This window comes from Xyrauchen texanus, chromosome 10 (genome assembly GCF_025860055.1).
Source record: "Xyrauchen texanus isolate HMW12.3.18 chromosome 10, RBS_HiC_50CHRs, whole genome shotgun sequence".
Taxonomy (NCBI): domain Eukaryota; kingdom Metazoa; phylum Chordata; class Actinopteri; order Cypriniformes; family Catostomidae; genus Xyrauchen; species Xyrauchen texanus.
In genome coordinates, this window is record NC_068285.1 from 21,121,223 (window position 1) to 21,141,380 (window position 20,158).

The 20,158-nt window shown below is 35.9% G+C and overlaps 1 protein-coding gene across 1 annotated transcript in view; it reads left to right on the forward strand.

Moving 5' to 3' along the window:
* The window catches only part of LOC127650538 (angiopoietin-1-like), an 80,810-nt gene that overhangs the window by 35,588 nt on the left and 25,064 nt on the right, over window positions 1–20,158 (forward strand). The window contains exons 4-6 of the mRNA XM_052136005.1: window positions 1,316–1,557; window positions 10,207–10,334; window positions 12,261–12,362. Of these exons, the coding sequence (XP_051991965.1) occupies window positions 1,316–1,557; window positions 10,207–10,334; window positions 12,261–12,362 (472 nt within the window). The remainder of the gene's footprint in view (window positions 1–1,315; window positions 1,558–10,206; window positions 10,335–12,260; window positions 12,363–20,158) is intronic.

A 20,158-nucleotide genomic window follows, 5' to 3' on the forward strand; every position in this document is an offset into this window, starting at 1 on the left:
TGGGTGAATAAAGACAAAAATGCAACTATTTTTTACTATAAATCTTTCCATCAGCAGTCTTCATGGTGCTATCATAAATAAGCTTGATTACAATTCCTTGTGCTTGACGCATACAAAGAGAGTGTATAAAGCATGTGTACATGGGCTCTTCGCTTGTGCCAAGTGCTTCAGAAGACATGGATTAAACCACTTAATTTGAACGTATTACCTTTATACTGTCTTTATGTCCTTTTTGGAGTTCTGACGTGTTGGACCGCATTGACTCTAAGTTGTGAAGTGATCAACGGAAATGAGGAGGCGAGAACTGGCTTGACGATATAAATAATGATTTAATGATTAACTTAAAAGAAGACACAAACACACACATGACGGACATGTCCGTAAACGATCTCTCTCTCCTGCGTGATCCTCCACAGTCAGCCTGTATCCCTCTAGGAGGCTTGATTAGCCTAATATGGGACCGGGTGTGTAGGATCACGACCCGGCCCCGCCCTCCGCCCTGCCACACTTGCATTATATTGATTATTCACATCATATCTCCTTCAAAATGTCTTTGTTTGAATTCCACCAAAGACAGAAAGTCATACAAGTTTGAGACAACATAAAGGTGAGTAAATGATCAGCAAATTGTAATTTTTGGATGAAATATTCCTTTAAAAGTTCTCTGCACAGAACCCAGACAAGACATTTTGTGTATATCTGTTATCTACACATTCAAAACTATGCAATATCATAAACTACATATATATATCTTGATTCATTTCTCGATAAATAAATATATTAAAGACTAAAGCAATTGCAATATAGAGTGATTATTATTGTAATCATTATTCTTTTAAAAACATTCTAACTAAAACTTTTTAGCATGCACAAACTCCAATTATAGATATGAAGAAAAAATGTGTTGGATATGGTAAATATATATATATAATGCCCAATAAGAAATATCCATATAGTTTAATAGTTTGAATTAAACTAGCACTTAAAATGATGCTTTAATGCCTTTCATGTAAACCCTACTAACATTTTAACCAGTTTCTGTCTAAAACACCGAAGTCTGTGTAAATTTAGAGTAGTATAATCAAACTTGACTTAAAAATACAATTTAACTTTTGGTATTAGAAAAAAGACTTCTTATTCAGTTTGAAGGAGATCCCATATAAATTGAATGATTTTATAGTAGTAACATTAGCAATAATCGTAACTATGGTATTGTGGCACAAAATATGGCACCAATTAAATAATTTTTACATTTCACTTCATTCACTTGTTTTTTCTTTCTCTGTCTTTCCCCATTAATCTCATTCCTGGCCAGGTTTCTGGAGTTAAAAATGCAGGAGATGGAGGACAGGCACATAGAGGAGTTGGAGGCTCTGCGGGAGGAGAAGAGCAGTCTTCAGTCTCTGGTTAGCAGGCAGAGTGCAGTGATTCGGGAGCTGGAGTCTCAGCTGAGTCGAGCGACCAGTAACAGCACTACTCTGCAGAGACAACAGCAAGACCTGATGGACACTGTACGCAACCTGCTTAGCCTCTGCGCCAAGGATGGTGTTACAGCAGGTAAGCACAGATCAGTTGTAAAATTTTCATTGAAATACATTCCTAGCTTCACTGCAAAAAGCCAGCCACCTTGAAACAAGCAGAAACATAGAACACAGATACATTGCATGGCAAAACAAAAATAAAAAAATCTTATTAAATTAATATTTTCCAGTAAAAATATCAAAACATCCTTTAAGCTATTACTAATGTTTCTTGTTTTAAGCATGTTATGATATTTTTATTCAAAATCAAGAGTAAAATACTGAGTCAGAATACGATTTTTTTGCAGTGCATGGGCCTGCTTGCACCCTAAGAACACCTGATGTGCTTGTTATTGTTCGGCATGTACAGTAGCTACCTGTGAACTTTGCCTACTGCATAAAGGCATCTACCATGGTATCCAAAGATTAAGTTAGATTGACTCAATTTTTGTATTATTAAATAAATCTTTGCTGTGGCACATGATCTGACCACACACACTGTACTACAATCATGTATGTGCAGAATGATAATTAAACTAGTTGTCCTTAAAATAATATTTCGGGTTCAATACAAGTTAAGCTAAATCGACAGCATTTGTGGCATAGTGTTGATTACTACATTTCGACTAATCTCTCCTTTCTTAACAAAAAAGCAAAAACAGTGAGGCACTTACAATGGAAGTAAATGGGGACAATTTGTGGAGGGTTTAAAGGCAGAAATGCAAAGCTTATAATTTTATAAAAGCACTAACATTAATTCTTCTTGAAAAACGTTTTGTTATTTGAGCTGTAAATGTGTTTAAATTGTTGTTTTTACAGTCATTTTAGGGTTTGTTGACATTACATTGGCTATAACTTTACACAGAAAAGGTTAGTACGTAATTGTATCACACTAAAATCATGTTTACACATATATGGTTTATTTTTTGAGGCTATATACTTTTGAAAAAGTTAGTATTTTAATGTTAAAAAATTAGCCCCCATTCACTTCTATTGTAAGTGCCTCACTGTAACCCAGATTTTTTTTTAAGTAATCAGTAATCAGTATTATGACACAAATGCTATCATTTGAGATTAACTTGTAATTAACCTGGAATATTCCTTTAAGAATTCATTCAAAAACTCTGTTAACTGATTAGGCAGCAAGTTTTCAGATGCAGCCGCAGTTTGTGTAAAACAGCCCTAAAAAGTATAGCTCTGATACTGATTATCCAAATATTCATACCAGAAAACTCTATGTGAAGATATTCTGTATAATCCAGGGTACTAAAACCAAGAATCAGTCTATAAGAACTAAGTAAACCTGCATGTTTAAAAGTAAAGTGCGTAATTGTTTCAAAGTTAAAATATTTTTTTCCCAGCTTAATATGCAAAGACAACTATAAGCCTTTCTTAGTTTGATTTCCTTGAAAATCTGTAAACACTGTGGGTCTTTGGTGCTATCAAAACATTGCTCTATTTCTTTGAGCTTCCCAACCAGCAACATTGGCTCAACTAATCATGCAAGTTTGTTGTGGGACAATCTGATTGCAGACCAATGACACATGGGGCAGTGTTTTGGAAAACTGTTTAAAAACAGAAACGTATTTTTCGTTTTCAGTTACGTTTGGTTAACACAGTTGAAGTGAAACAAAACAGCAAATGTAGCAGCCAGTCTTTTTCTTTACTCTCAAATAGTTGTGCTAAAGTACAGGAATTTTTTTACAGATATGGCTTTTTATGTAACATGTATGTTATTAGTGATAACATGTATGTTATCAATGAGAAAAGCCTCGTCCTTGTAGGTGCAGAATATGGAGTTGTCTGGCGTCAGACACGTTTAGCTCCAGACAGTGTTGTGAACCTCAACGGATGCGGCTTATCACGCTTCAGCATACTGCCTGTGGTTAACAGTTGACTGAAATGTCAAACAACCCCTGATTGAGTTACAGGCCAGACTGAATGTTACCCCAGTGCAGTGGTCTGTGATCTGAGGTTTCCTTCTAACCCTCATAGTTGCCTTCACACCAGCAGGAGTCAGTGTACTGAACTCATTACCCCCGTTTCCCCCACTGCAACCCCAGTGTGGCCTCTTGGCCCCATGTCTGCCTGCCGTCTGCCCCATGTCTTTTTGGTCACAGAAAATGTACCTTAAAATGTCATAGATGTGAGTGCACAGGTCGTGCAGGACCGCACACTTCTGACCGTACTCCTTGCAGCACTTTCTTCTTACTATGAGGGCAGAGTAAGCAACACTACTTCCTGTTTCTAACCTTTTTCCTTTGTGTTTTGATTGGCCCTTGACTTGGCACAAGGAACCATATCTCTTTTCAGTTCACACAACAAAATAAAGCCATAAGCATAAAAACTCTTTTTGTGGATTTGCCTAACTGGGTTAGAAGTAGAGGGAAGTTCACCCAAAAATTACAATTCTGTCATTATTTACTCACACTAATATCATTCCAACACATATGTTGTTATTTTTGCAATAGAACAAATAACAGTTCAAATAACAAATAACAGTTCACAGTTGTGAAAGGTGCACTCAGTAGATTTTTCTCATTTTAAAAAGTTTTACTTCTAAAGAAATGAATAGTAATTTTGAAACATATGTATAAAATCATGGGGGCGGCCCTGTTTGCATCACATGACCATCTGAATACTACTCACTTAATCTCAGTAACTGCCCTGTTTTTGGATACTTTCATTCATGGATTGAATTAATCCTGGTTTACTGCGCATAGTGGATTTCTACAATGGTACTGGTAACTGAAAACTTGAATGATACAGAATCCAGGCCACTAAGTGACAGTGTAAGCCAATGTAAGTCACTTCGACAAACTTCAAATAATTACTGAGTGCACATTTAAGCTTAAAAAATGGCACAAAGCCATCAAACAAACACCATAAGATTAGTCCATATGACTTGTGTGCTATATTCCAAGTTATCTGAAGACATACAATTGTGTGTGAAAAAGACCAACATTTTATTCTTAACCCTTCTATTGTGTTCAGGTCATTTTTGACCCTGGAGAGTTAGATCATAATTTTTAAACACCACATAGTTTTTAGTACGGGATGAAAATTTTGTGACTTTGTCAAGACTATGAAAATGCACTTAAGACATTTTATATTTAAGATTCTGAAATAAAATTGGTTACGAGGTTTAACCAATCAATTTTTACTGGGGCAACGACTTTGGCTTCACAAATAATATTATATATATATATATATATATATATATATATATATATATATATATATATATATATATATATATATATATATATATAGAAGTCATTCTGTACAGTTCATGCAAGTTAACAGAACAGATTTGGTTTAAATCCCTATTAAGGACACAGTTAGGTTGTATTAGTTGTTTTGATGTTGTTTAGTTAGAAAAATATAATGTTGTTTAATAGATTTTGACTACTGAGTGGTTTTGAGTTGATAAGTTAATAGGATTTTCATCCAAATTTCTAGTAATTCTCACAGATGTTTATATAAATGTTAATTATTGTTAAATTAAAAACAATAATAACAGCATATGACTTTTGAAGAACATGAGGGTGAGTAAATAATGACAGTATTAATTTTGTTTTTAATAAATTGCACCTTTAATGTCCTCTTATAGTTACCAAGATTTGTGTCTGTTGCTTTTCATATAGCTTTATTAACTTTGATGGACATCTCGTAAAACTAAATGTTAAAAACCTAGCTTCAAAACATCAATCATTTCTTTGGTAAACTCCATGGTGCCACATTTGGTTTTATAAAAGAACTATGTGTATTTTTGCATGCACTTGAGGAAGAATAGCACATATTACAAACCCTACAGTTATCTTGAATACAAATTTGTGCATCAGCCAGTCAAGCAAAGCGAGATCAATTTTGGTTCCACCTTTGTTTTGGGTGTTCCTGGACTAAGACCTGAATAAAACATCACAAATGTGTTCCTTCAGGGGTTAATTTGGGTGTATAAAATACAGTTTGGATCCACTTTGGTTTGGCTTATTCATAAGTTTGGACGCATACTGTAGCAAGATTTCCGTGTGACACTAACAAGCAAGTATAATTGTGAACACAAGTACACATTACCAAACAAAGCTAAATAAATTAGGAAAAGTGGAGATTTTAGGTGTAATGAAAAATAAATTACAGCCTGTATGGTCTTTTTCCCTGTGTTGCTGTGCCCAGTTGTGTGCTACAAAAGTCACTTTCCTGACCTCTGGCTGAATTACTCAAACTTAATGACTCCTATGGGAGGGCCTGTCCATTGAGGTGGCCAGGAAGGCACCTCATAGGTAGACTGTCCAAAAGCATGACTCTGCTACATTTTCAAAACAACATTCTATCTAGCTCTGAATGTCCTTTTTGGGGAAGAAAATCAGAGCACTGTTTATCATGCTGTTTTTTACATTCTAACATGAATATGACATTATTTAAAGTGCTTAACCTTCATGGTCCAAAGCTGAGGTGCAAGATATTATCTTTTTAACAGCAAGAATATTCTAAAAGAGCAGAATATTTTATAACAGCAGAGTTCAACCGAGTCACACAAGGAACAATTGTATCAAGTTTATGTCAAGTTTCATGCAGTGGTCACAATGCATCAGCAGCAACAGTAGAGCAATGGGCTTTATCCATATTGATGCACATTTTGTTGTTGAACTATTGTGTACCCTGCAGACAGGACCCTTAAAGATGGCATCCACTAGATGCTTTGAAACAATTCATTTCAATGTGTGAGCTTCACACCACTGGTGTAATTTCATTCTTTAAAATGAAATTATCTCTACAGATCCTGGCTGGCTAGAAGCGAGTTCAGTTCTAAGTGTTCTAACAAACAACCCTCCCCCTCTCTTCCGAAAATATTTATCAAACGTATACCAGCGGTGTGATGATTTATAAAGAAAATTTTTAAAAAATGTAAAAAGAGAATGAAGAAGGTGATCAATAAATTATTATCAATTAACTGACATTGCCTTGTTAATATGCAATCATGTAAACTATAAAAAGTAACTGTAGTCCAATTACAAGTGTTTTACTATTTAATTTAATCCAATTACAAGTACTTGATTTTTGTAATCTGATAACATAATCCAGATTACATATAATCCGTTACTACCCAGCACTGTGTGTTTTACATACTGAATGTTGGCATATATCAGATTTCTGTATGGGAACTTTGCAACAGCATAGCGACACCCTGGCAACCACCCACAACACTAGCATCATGGCAGCACTTTTCCATGAGTTTTTCTTTCTTTTTCTTTTTTTTTATATAAAAATCTGAATAATATGATTGGACTACAATGAGCAAAGTTGTATTATTATATATAATTGTTCCCATTTGGTTGGTTTTAATTTCTACTTGCTAATGATAATTTGCTTTCTGCAGAATTGTATTATCAGACTTAATATAGGGCATCAATCATCTTTAGTGCATTAAAAGAGCACAATATTATTTTGTTTCTGAATTCAGTACTCTAGGGGCAGACGATGACTCTGTACTGCATGTACTACATGTAATTATGAAACAAGGTAATATGTCAGAGCATGAATTTTTATTTTTGGGGGTTGAGGCACAAATTATGATTAGAGTGGTTTATGGCTTATGGAATGTTTTTAAAGGTACACCAAATCACTGTTCTTCTAACTCAGCTGGCGGTCATTAGTCTCATTCCATTTGTAGGAATCAGACTCAATTGTTTATATAAAGATGCAGTGCTGTAGTTTGTAGAGCAATTGCCTTTTTCAGTCTAACAAACCGCGCTGGGGATTTTTATTTCTTACTTATTCTCAGACTTAGCCTATGAAGTGTCAGTGAAGCCCTTGAGAGTTCTGCTTTATAAAATTGGTTTTCCCGATCATTCTTTTTACATAAACTTGTTCCAAACAAAAGTCCCAACTGAACCACTAAGAATTCAAATGTAAGTAAATATTGTGAAATGTGAATATAATTTTATGTGCTAGGGTACAAGCTGTTTAATAGCTCCATGTACCTCTGCATAGTTAAGATTTACATGTAAAGCATGAACATTGTTCCTAGGCATTCAAACATTGTCAAATGTCCCTGTTTTGCAAACATAATTGTGGAGCTCTCATTTTGTATTCAGATCAGATCCAATATGGAGACACCTTACACATTTTTTTTTCATTATTTGGTAACACATACAATAAATCACCAATTTATTACTATGGTTTTTGGACATTTGGTCATGATATTCTATAGGGGAAGCTAAGTTAGTTAAGGACAGTAACGAATATTAACCATGGTTTTATTCAGTAATTCTGTAGTAGCCTTACAGATATCATAGGTTTGATACAACTAACCATTGATTTACAGCAGTGAAACTGTAGTTTCGAAATAGTAACCTTGATTTTACTTTAGTATAGTAACCATGACAGTAACCATGGCAATTCTGTGGTTAGTATGATTTTACAAAAAAAATTTTAAACTATGGTTACTGTAGTAAAATCATGGTGATTTGTAGTGAGTGAAAATCTCTTGAAGTGTTTGTTACGAAATAGAATATATTTGACTTTGGATTTGGCAGTAATATTCTTTTTTCTGAACATAAATAACGAACCATACCAAAACCGTGACCCTAAAACCGTGATACAAACCTAACGTGATAAATTTGAACTGTTACACCCTTACATAATATCAATGTGGTGTTCTGTTGTTTACCTTAGAGCTATAACAAAAATATTGTACAAATATTATAATATTGTGAAAATTGACCTTAGAGGATATAATTCACAAAAATAATTATAATAATTCTAGAGAAAACACACATCTTATTGCTTCACTGTTTTAACAACTTCCCTGTGTGGCAAATTAACTTGGTAATTATTTAGTACCTTGACATTATTATCTGATAACAGTTCTCTTCCATAGTACTGTAGCTCTACAAACAGATATTTAGATTTTTAGAAAAAAAAAATTAGGTTCATCGAGCTATATAATTTAAATATTTTAGTTGTTATTTAATAAGTCGTTTTAAGTAAAGACCTACCATATGTTCACCAAAGATTAGTACAATAACTTTCTGTTTGTCTAAAAATATAACAAGCATTAATATAATAAACATAGTAAATTGCTCTTTAACATAAAGTACAACAAGAGAAAACAATAAGCCAAATTCATGCAATAGTTGTTTGCGTAATGGCAAGTGTTGTCCTCGCTTGCATTGAACTTGGCTGATACTGTGCTGTCCAGCCCTGCAGTTTTCGGCTCCTGGCTATAGACGGTAAATTGCCGTTGTCTGACACAGCTGGGCTTTTGTTGTGTTAGACTCCGCAGCGCAAAGTTCCTCTCTGTCAGCCTGTCACAGCAGGAGATGCTTGTCGCTGACACTCAATCCTTTACCTAAGCGGCAAGAATAATATCCCTGAATGAAGGGTTGCCCGCCCAAGCCCTCCGTCCTGTGACAAGGATCAAAGTTCTGCTTAAACACCCCTGACACGTCCCTTTTAGCAGTGACATCTCCTCTCCTTAAATAGTCCCAACAGAAATAACAATGGTGTGAAAACTGAGATGCTGTCTTTAGCACTTAACGAACTGAAAGAAGAAAAAAACGGAGAGGAATCGGAAGGAATTTCCATCTATATAACAAGGACATGGTAAATATAAGCCACTTGTTATAACAGGATCTTGAAATTTATAGCTTGTAGTATTTTGTCCGCAGACTCTTGCTTGGATTCAAAATATTGGCAGCGTAATTGTCTGCAGATGGACAGAGACGCAGCTGTCGGTTCGAACAGAGGGGCTTCTCTCTGGAAGCCAAAGATCAGAACTTTGATTAAAAGACTTTCACGCTTAAAATGTGTCACTCACTGGCAGAAGATCATGCCGATAACACACCAGAGATCTTGGAAGTCAGTGGTGTCCTTTTGATTTCAAAATAAGTCTAACCAGATTTGAGACATCGCATGAAAACTGATGCTGTTTTTTGAAATTGCCTTGGCTATGCATATTGTTTATTCCATTAAGTATTTGCATGCGATTCATTACAAAACGTGCAATATTTAATAATTGTAATAGTATTGATATTGCACAGCTGTTCCATTCTCCGGTATGCTTACATATCTTTATTTTGTAACATGAAACAGATATTAGGAAAGGACAGTTGTATACACATATCCACTGTGTAGGCCTGCTGACAGAAGCTAGAGCAATAAATAATATATACTCCTTGTCAATCATAATTATACTTTTATAAATAATCCTCTTCTGTATATATATATGTCTATATACTAACAGAATGCCTTTTTTAGGAGCTGTTTCTGGTCCATGTCCAGAGCATTCCATCTTAAACCCTCTTTTATTAAATTCACGGCGGTTGATGCAAATTATTTAGGATTAAAGTGTCATATGGACCAGTGGATTTTGACAAATTGCTATCACCTGCCAGATTTTGAGGAGTTCATTAAATAACATTAGTCTATTTGTCTACTAATTATTGCTGTCTTGTTGAAATGGAAGCCATGGTGTTGACATGTTCTGTTTGGCAGAATCTTTGCCTCAGTCACGCTCAGTCAAGCGAAAGGTTGAGTGGAAATCGCTTTATTTATTCAACAAAATGGGCAGATCCACAGATGTTCTCTAATGTGTGTGTACCAATATAAACAGCTACATTTATTACTTTCCTGGACATTTATATTTTCGCTATTACCAACACAGTACACTTTATGTCTTCAGTGGTGCCAAACAGCACAAAGCAAGCTGACGAGGAGAGGAAGTACCGGGACTGCGCAGACCTCTACCAAGCAAGGTTCCAGAAAAATGGAGTTTACACCATCAATATCAGCCCACAAGAGACTAAAAAGGTAGGGATTTGAATTTCAGTGTTTAGTTATTGTCTAATTAGGATTTAATATAAAGCACACAGACTCCATTTTGGAATAAGTGGATGCTCAGATGGCTTTGGTGAACTTGTCTGCTAAGGTATGTGGGATGGCTGGATATAGGATGGGTTATTTCCATGGCACCAGGAAACACTTAGAGGTTGTTAAGTCCTATTGGTTTCATTCTGTTTATGACCAGGGTTTCCAACCTTGGGTCTATGTATCCCTGGGGTCCCTGGAGGTACTCCAGGGGGTCCATGGAGAAGATAAAACATGGAATTTTAATGGCATTTCTACCTATTGACTAGTTTCTACCTGTCTTAAATAACGATCTTCAAACAATATAATTAAGTAATATTAATGTTCTTAAAAGGATAGCCAATTCCATCACCCAAAAATTAAAATGATGTCATCATTTACTCACCCTCAAGTTGGTCCTATCCTGAATGGCATTCTTTCTTCTGAGGAACGGAAAATGAGTCTCAGTCACTATTCAATTTAATTGCATATTTTTCCATACAGTGAAAGTCAATGGTGAATGAGGCTATCATTCTACCCAATTTCTCCTTTTAGGTTTCATGGAATAAACTAAATCTTAAGGGTTTGGAAAAACATTTGGATGTGTAAATGATGACAGAATTTACTTTATTAGATAAAATAAAAATTCTAGATTAAAAAAATCCAAACATTTACCCAGTGTGTTAAGATCTAAATCTAAGTCACAACTATTATTGTATTTCATTATCATTTGAATTATTACTATAATATGACTGAATCAATGTAGTTGCATCAATAATATGCATTTCATATGTACAGACTGCATTTCATTGGCTCTGTACTTGTATTTTGCACAATGACAATAAAGTTGAATCTAATCTAATATAAGTAATGTGTAAGAGTCAGGTGAATTAGAAATAGCTCCTTAAGGTAAATACTGCACATTTTCACCCTTTACAGAATGAAAAAAAGCATTCATGAATGTGTCTGTTCCTAAAAGTCCGGTTTCAGTGTTGGTCCAGCCATTAATACTGGATTAATTGTAACCAGACTGGTCAGTGTGTGTGTTCAGCTGTGTGAGTTTGAGGTGATGGTATTGCTCTTTACACACTGTGCTAGATTACAGCCAGGTGTCCTTGTGCACCACAGCTTTGAGCTACAGAGCTGCTACTCTGCCTCTCCACTAATCACTGTTTTTAAGAAATCACTAAACTAATGCGATTTGTTGTTATTTTAATGTTATAATGATCCATTAGGTCAAGTGAGGCTGTCTCTAAAACCTGCAAAATGCTGCCTTTGAAGGCAGAATACAGAGTTAGGAAGGGATCAAGGCATGTACGAATTCAATGCTGGTGGAATATTCTGTCTACTAAGATCTGGTTATTAAAAAAAAAAAAAACGTACAGTATCCTTTGCTGTCTGTGATATTCCACAATCTAGTGCATGCGGTTTGGCGGTTGGTTAAAAGAATAAAAATAATTCTGAAAAATATCCACTGAGAAATAAGCATTGCAATTCCAAAAATTCTGTCATCATTTGCTCAATTTCATCGTTGTTCTAAATCTAATGCTTAGGTGCACTAGCAACTGATGCTAAAGGCTTTAGCCACCTTGTTAGCGCACCCACCTCCCATGCCGGAGACGCTGGTTCGTGTCCCGTATGGAGTGGGTAGAACACAAGGAATTGTTTTTTTGATGATAGGAGAAACAAATAAAGATGTTAGGAAGAATGATGTCTTAAATTACCATTAATTTTCATTACATCCTTTTCCTTCCGTACAATGAAAGTGAATGGTTGCTGAGGCTATCATTAACCATTTTCATACATAGCCAGTTAGCGAGTTTATAGTTAGACATGCAGCGTTCATGTACATGTCTCTAATATTTGATTTGCATGCCCGTCTCCAAACAGGTGTACTGCAACATGGAGTCTGCTGGGGGAGGCTGGACCGTGATCCAGAGACGTGAAGATGGCAGTGTGGACTTCCAGAAAACATGGAAAGAATATAAAATGGTACACAGCCAAGAATCCTCCCCTCTAACCTCTGTTTCACTCTTTCTATAATGGTGATCTGTGTAGACATGATATTCATCTCTCTCTTTAGATCAGTGCATGTGGGTGATATATCTTCTCTGTTCATATGTCTTTGATTTAGACTCAAAAGAGTTAGGGATAACCATTGCTGCCCATAGAGCAGGGAACAGATGAGTCTGTTATTGCAGCTGGAAGAGAGACAGAGAACAAGGGATTCACCCTCCACTTAGGAAAGTTAGACTGAATGTCTGGCCTGGCAAATGACTGTCATAGTCATTATAACCATTATAAAATCCAAAAGCCTTAGTTGGGATGTCAGTGCTGGCATCGTTGTTGGCGCAACAGGCTAAAACTTAATACTTATAATGAATTATCAAATTACTTTAAAAGGAGTAGTTCACCCAAAAATGAAGATTGAGTCATCATTTACTTAACCTTGTATAATTTCTAACCCATATGGCTTTCTATCCTTCGTGTAACATAAACCTAGATGTTAGGGATAATGTTAGTCTCAGACACCATTCACTTTCATTGCATCTTTTTTCCATTCAATAAAAGAGAATGGCGAGTGAGATCATCATTCTCCCTAATATCTGCTTTTGTTATCCAAAAGTTCATAAAGTGTTTTAGCAAAAAAAATTATTGCGATGTGTTCATATCTGTTTACCTTTTGAGGTGAAAACTGAAGAAAAACCTGATAATTTCTAAATTATCTAATCACTTTTTTTTCACCTCTGCCTAGGCATATTTTTAGAATGAGCTGCTTTCATAATGCATAATGATGTGCATGTAAACATACTCAGCAATTTAAACGTGTAGCAAGTCAAAATTGTATTTTGTACTAAATTACATTACATTTTAAAGCAACCCCTCCAACTTTAAATAATCAATATTCCATTCCATATAATATCAGTTTGGTCATTACAAAGATCAGATATGAAAAATAATCTGTGTTGGATTAAGAATAGCAAAATGTCCTTAACCCAAGTTAGGAACACGGCACTCAGTGAAATATTAGAGGCAGTGAGGGTATAAATTCACCTAATCTCAAAATAACATCTGTTGATTGACTGGATCTTAAAGTGTTGACTGATGATGTGCCTTTATTTTTAATATTCCATGGGATAATCATGAGTGACAGCTCAGTTTTAAAAAGCCTTGTATATGACCTGGACCTGTTTGAGGTTTGGGGGTATGGCCCAATAAGTCAATACTGAGTAAAAGTTATTAAAAGCCCTTTTAGGTGAAAGAACCTCATGAGTCAAAGCACTCCTTTCTCAATCTTTTGTTATTTTCACTTTTTTTCCTAGCAGCTCCATTAACATTTGCACTTCTCTTTCTCCAATAATTTTCCCTGAGGAAGACAGGAAAAACTCTTCATCAGAATGGAATCAGATATTTAGTCTGTGGAAACATTTGGTCCTAAGCCTTGGCAGTGTAAGTTTGACTTTGGTCCATTCCGATCTACAGGATATATGGTTTTGGACAGGCTCCTTTGAATGGCTGTTACCGGAATGATACATAGCAACTGAGTGAGTTATTGAGACACAGCTCGCTAATGTTGTGTTGTATAGAAAACCGCACACCCTGGAGAACGCCCTTTTACACTCACAATATAAAATAACAATTCATCTTTTCCTCAACATTATTCATTATGTTCACATAGGGAATGATGTGGTTTTTGCGTGCAAAACACTCAGGGTGAGAAAGCATAAGACTTCACAGGGGTGATAACATGCACAAAGGCCAGGCTTTCAAGGGGAAACCTAATCAGAGTTGAGCACCTTAATACATACAGATTCAGGCAGGGGAAAAACAGCCATCAGGTTTCAGACACATTACAAGGATTTTTGGAGGACAGACCCTCTCCACCCTCACAGGATGTGCTAGAGGCGAGAAGAATGTCTCGTATTTACTGCACACAGCTCTTGCCCATTAATCACCTACTCTTGGGCCTCCCCCAGATGCAATCCCACAAGCCAGCAATTAATAAATGAGAAGAATGCCCTGGCCAATGTGTAACGCAATAAGAGTCACATCATCTCTGATGCCTCGATCACAAGCAGCCATGGGCAAAATCACTTTGCACAAGTTCATTTTAAAAACAAACTCAAATAGGCCTGTAATTATTTAACTCTGGTGGGTCACAACTAAAAAAATGGATCACAGGTCTGATCTGATTTCTAGTAATGGTATCTTGATATCCTTGAAACAAGATTAATTTTAAAGTTGTAGAAGATATTAAAGGAATATTCAGGGTTCAATACAAGTTAAGCTCAATCGACAGCATTTGTGTCATAATGTTGATTACCACAAAAATAAATTTCGACTTGTCCCTCCTTTTCTTTAAAAAAAATACAATTAAAATAAAGCAAAAATCAAGGGTACAGTGAAGCACTTACAATGGAAGACATGGGGACAATATTTGGACAATTTAAGTGATTTTATCACACTAAAATCATGCTTACACATATTGTTTATGTCTTCTGGATATACTTTTGAAACAGAGTATTTTAACGTTCAAAATTGGCCCCATTCACTTCAGTTGTAAGTGCCTCAGTGGCCACGTTTACATGCAACCAAATAATCAATTTAGAATCCGACTGATAGCTCAGTCAGATTGAAAAGCCTTCATGTTAGCCTTTGGCTTCAATCCTGTATGTGGAGCATCTGCTGCTTGAAACTGTAGCAATGTTTCTGCAATGTCCCTGTTAAATAACCTAATAAATAAATGTAAACACAAAAATGATTCAATTGGGCTGAATCCGAATGAAATTTCCGTCCGATTGAAGAGGGTGGTGTAGACCTAGAATAATCAGATTCAAATAAAAATATTAGCAATGTTTCAATCAATCAATCAAATATTTATTTATAAAGCACATTTTAAAAACAAACATGGTTGACAAATGTGCTGTACAAGGTAAAATGGTTATTATAAGAACATTTAAAACATACAAAGTAGATAAAAAAATAAAAAGAAGATAAAACCGGTCACAATATTTAAAGAATATTGAAAGCTAAAGAGAAAAAATATGTCTTTAGAGAAGAAATTGAGGGAGATAATCTAATATAGAGAGGTAGACTATTCCAATCTCAATCGTATTCAAAATACCTTGCGCTCAAGCGCAGAGTTATGGTGCGTATATGTGTTTACATGATACTCTTCGTGGGAACCTACAAAGCAATAACAAAACGCATTATTAAGGGGATGTGGGCTTGCACTTAATATTCTGTAGGGTACATATGTTCTTTCATGACATCAAATAAAGCAAAAAAGATGTTGTGTCATTCTTAATAGGTTCTTTAAGCAGCAGGTGTGGTTACGGCGTTCTGTGTTCCATTGAGTGTATGTGACATCACTCCCATTTTGACGTTGAAACCATAATTTATAAAGCATTTCTTCTTTGCCATACTGACAGTCAATCGTATATGATAGATTATATATGTAAATGCATATATAACAGTAAATAGCATAAACATACTCCTCAAAACTTATGTTAAATTACACACGGTTATAGGTTTTGAGTTATACACTGGCGGCCAAAAGTTTGGAATAATGTACAGATTTTGCTTTACTTTAATTCAACAAAGTGGCATTCAACTGATCACAAAGTATAGTCAGGACATTACTGATATAAAAAACAGCACCATCACTATTTGAAAAAAGTCATTTTTGATCAAATCTAGAAAGGCCCCATTTCCAGCAGCCATCACTCCAACACCTTATCGTTGAGTAATCATGCTAAATTGGTACTAAAAAATTACTTGCCATTATATCAAACACAGTTGAAATTGCCAAAAACTGAAGATTTCATACAAACATGTGCACTACGGTCTTCAAAGACAAAGGACAACTGTCTCTAACAAGGACAGAAAGCGATGTGGATGGCCAGAGGCCTGTACCATGAAGGTTTTCTGAAGGAACTAGGGGTTTCAGGATTGGTTTCAGGTTGACAAATTTAAACCAATCCAATCAGGCTTAATTGGTACCATGATGCAGCTCATCAATGTTCTCTGTCAACCCAGGCTTCAATCCTGACTTTAAGATTAGATTATGCGCTCGTGTACGTGAATGAGTGACGTTTGCAGCACACATCCAATCATATGTGAGAATGTGATTCACGTCGCACTAGAGAGCGGGATTTACCTCTCTGATGAAAGCTGATGATTATAAAAATTATATATATAAAACATATAACAGAAATAAAAATAATTTACACTGCTCAAGAGTTCAGCATGAAATCATGAAGACTTAAAACACATGATTTACACAGTACAAGTGATAACTGTAAAATTATGAAGCAATTAAAGACATTTACAGGACAAGAAGAAACAGCAGCTGCTACCAGAGCTCAAGAGGACTGCTGCAAACAAATTCTTAATGTGATAAAAACAATATAAAACAGCTGGTATATCAATGCGTAGGTGAATTCATGTAGGCCCACAACAAGAACTCACAGGCATACATTTATTTTAAATATAAAAGCTTTTATATTTCTTTAAATTGTTATAAAACTTTAAAACTTCTTTTTAAATTCTTTAAAACTTTATATATCATTCAAAATTATTACAAATAAATATAGGCTACTATAGATTACAAAACTAATAGAGAGAATAAAATTAAAATTCTTCCAAAGTTTATTTCCCTTTTTCAAAATCTTCTAGTTAGTATGTTAAAAAGGTGTTTTACACAACGGAATAAACTACTTTGTAAATATATATGGGATAATAGGAAATCTTAAAAAGTCTTAAAATTCTTAAGTTGTCAAAAAGGCTTGGTGGACTAGAATTCCCAAATGTAATAAATGATTATAAAGCTGCCCAAAGTCAACCTATATTGATTTGGATGAACAGAGAATCAAATGTGAAATGGAGGAAGATAGAAATGTATCCAACAGGGGAACCTATTTGTATATCCATGTTCCTACCCAAACAAAGCAACACATTTAAATTAATAGCTAATATTTGTATTAATAGTACTTTTAGAAGTTTGTTAGAAAAAAGAAAAATAGTCACTTTAAGAAAGATATAGTTAATTTACAAGAAATTGCTAAAGATCCCGTTTTCATGCCAAATAGATTAGATAATATATTTGATATATAGATAATATAAGTTTTGGGCAGATAGAGGTCTGAAAATACACTCACCTAAAGGATTATTAGGAACACCTGTTCAATTTCTCATTAATGCAATTATCTAATCAACCAATCACATGGCAGTTGCTTCAATGCATTTAGGGGTGTGGTCCTGGTCAAGACAATCTCCTGAACTCCAAAATGAATGTCAGAATGGGAAAGAAAGGTGATTTAAGCAATTTTGAGCGTGGCATGGTTGTTGGTGCCAGACGGGCCGGTCTGAGTATTTCACAATCTGCTCAGTTACTGGGATTTTCACGCACAACCATTTCTAGGGTTTACAAAGAATGGTGTGAAAAGGAAAAACATCCAGTATGCGGCAGTCCTGTGGGCTGAAAATGCCTTGTTGATGCTAGAGGTCAGAGGAGAATGGGCCGACTGATTCAAGCTGATAGAAGAGCAACTTTGCCTGAAATAACCACTCGTTACAACCGAGGTATGCAGCAAAGCATTTGTGAAGCCACAACACGCACAACCTTGAGGCGGATGGGCTACAACACCAGAAGACCCCACCGGTACCACTCATCTCCACTACAAATAGGAAAAAGAGGCTACAATTTGCAAGAGCTCACCAAAATTGGACAGTTGAAGACTGGAAAAATGTTGCCTGGTCTGATGAGTCTCGATTTCTGTTGAGACATTCAGATGGTAGAGTCAGAATTTGGCGTAAACAGAATGAGAACATGGATCCATCATGCCTTGTTACCACTGTGCAGGCTGGTGGTGGTGGTGTAATGGTGTGGGTGATGTTTTCTTGGCACACTTTAGGCCCCTTAGTGCCAATTGGGCATCTTTAAATGCCACGGCCTACCTGAGCATTGTTTCTGACCATGTCCATCCCTTTATGGCCACCATGTACCCATCCTCTGATGGCTACTTCCAGCAGGATAATGCACCATGTCACAAAGCTCGAATCATTTCAAATTGGTTTCTTGAACATGACAATGAGTTCACTGTACTAAAATGGCCCCCACAGTCACCAGATCTCAACCTAATAGAGCATCTTTGGGATGTGGTGGAACGGGAGCTTCATACCCTGGATGTGCATCCCACAAATCTCCATCAACTGCAAGATGCTATCCTATCAATATGGGCCAACATTTCTAAAGAATGCTTTCAGCACCTTGTTGAATCAATGCCACATAGAATTAAGGCAGTCCTGAAGGCGAAAGGGGGTCAAACACAGTATTAGTATGGTGTTCCTAATAATCCTTTAGGTGAGTGTATATCACCATGTTCACTGATAAAGGAATGGATACCTTTTCAAACCTAGTAAAAATTATGAGCTTCCAAATTCACCATGTTATAATTATTTACAGGTAAGAAGATATTAATTAACAGAAGTTAAAGTAAAAGAAATAAAAATGGAAATGCATCCAATAATAATTATATAATTGATACATACAATACAACTAATCCAATACAAATGTTAGGAATTTTAAAGAGTGCACTTGAAAGAGATATACAGGACAAAAGAAGAAAAAGAGGGGCAAGTCAGAATGAATGTTTGTGTTAATCAATATTATGCTGCAAATATCCAGGGTGTGCTGAGTGACTCCAGCCAGGTCTCCTAAGCAACCAAATTGGCCTGACTGCTAGGGAGGGTAGAGTCACATGGGGTAACCTCCTCGTGGTGCGTGGTGAGTTGTGCGTGGATGCCAATGATGCCTCCATGTGAGCTATGTTTCCACAGTAATGCGCACAACAAGCCAAGTGATAAGATGCGCAGATTGACTGCCTCAGATGCCGAGGCAACTGATATTCATCCTCCACCAATCCAGATTGAGACAAGTAACTACGCCAACATGAGGACTTAGAGCACATTTTGACAGTTATTTAACACTGTGAGCATTACTTCTCTTGCTGTTTTTTCTTGAATGATTATATGCTGTTCCGTCATCATTATTGCTTAGAGATTTTTGCGTAGTGTTCCCTCCGCAGATGTTGATTAAAGTCCCTATTTATTATAATTTTTTTCCCATTCCACATCTGTTATTAGATGCTGCTTCTAATTCTTCGTTTGCCAAGTAGAGTCAGTAACATAAGAAGAAAGCTTTTCTGGCATATCATTTTTTTAATTCTCAACAAAGCAAAAACACTTTTTCACTTTCTCAGCCTTTGTCCGCTTCTTCAGAACGCAACGACTGACGCTCCTCGCATGCGCAGTATTTTTGTTCGGAATACATGTAATGCAAAGTTTAAGCGACATATAAACAGTACATTCGTCATCTGCAATCGGATTGAATTTATTCATATTTTTATAAAGAAAAAGAGGGGCAAGTCAGAATAAATGTTAGTGTTAATCAATATTATGCTGCAAATACTGTCGATTGAGCTTAACTTGTATTGAACCCCAAATATTCCTTTAAGACTTCATGAATTATATATATATATATATATATATATATATATATATATATACAGCGGTTTATCCGGACAAGTTCCACTCAGAACAGGCCTCGCCATGGTCGACCAAAGAAGTTGAGTGCACGTGCTCAGCATCATATCCAGAGGTTGTTTGGGAAATCGACGTATGAGTGCTGCCAGCATTGCTGCAGAGGTTGTCAGCCTGTCAGTGCTCAAACCATACGCCACACACTGCATCAAATTGGTCTGCATGGCTGTCATCCCAGAAGGAAG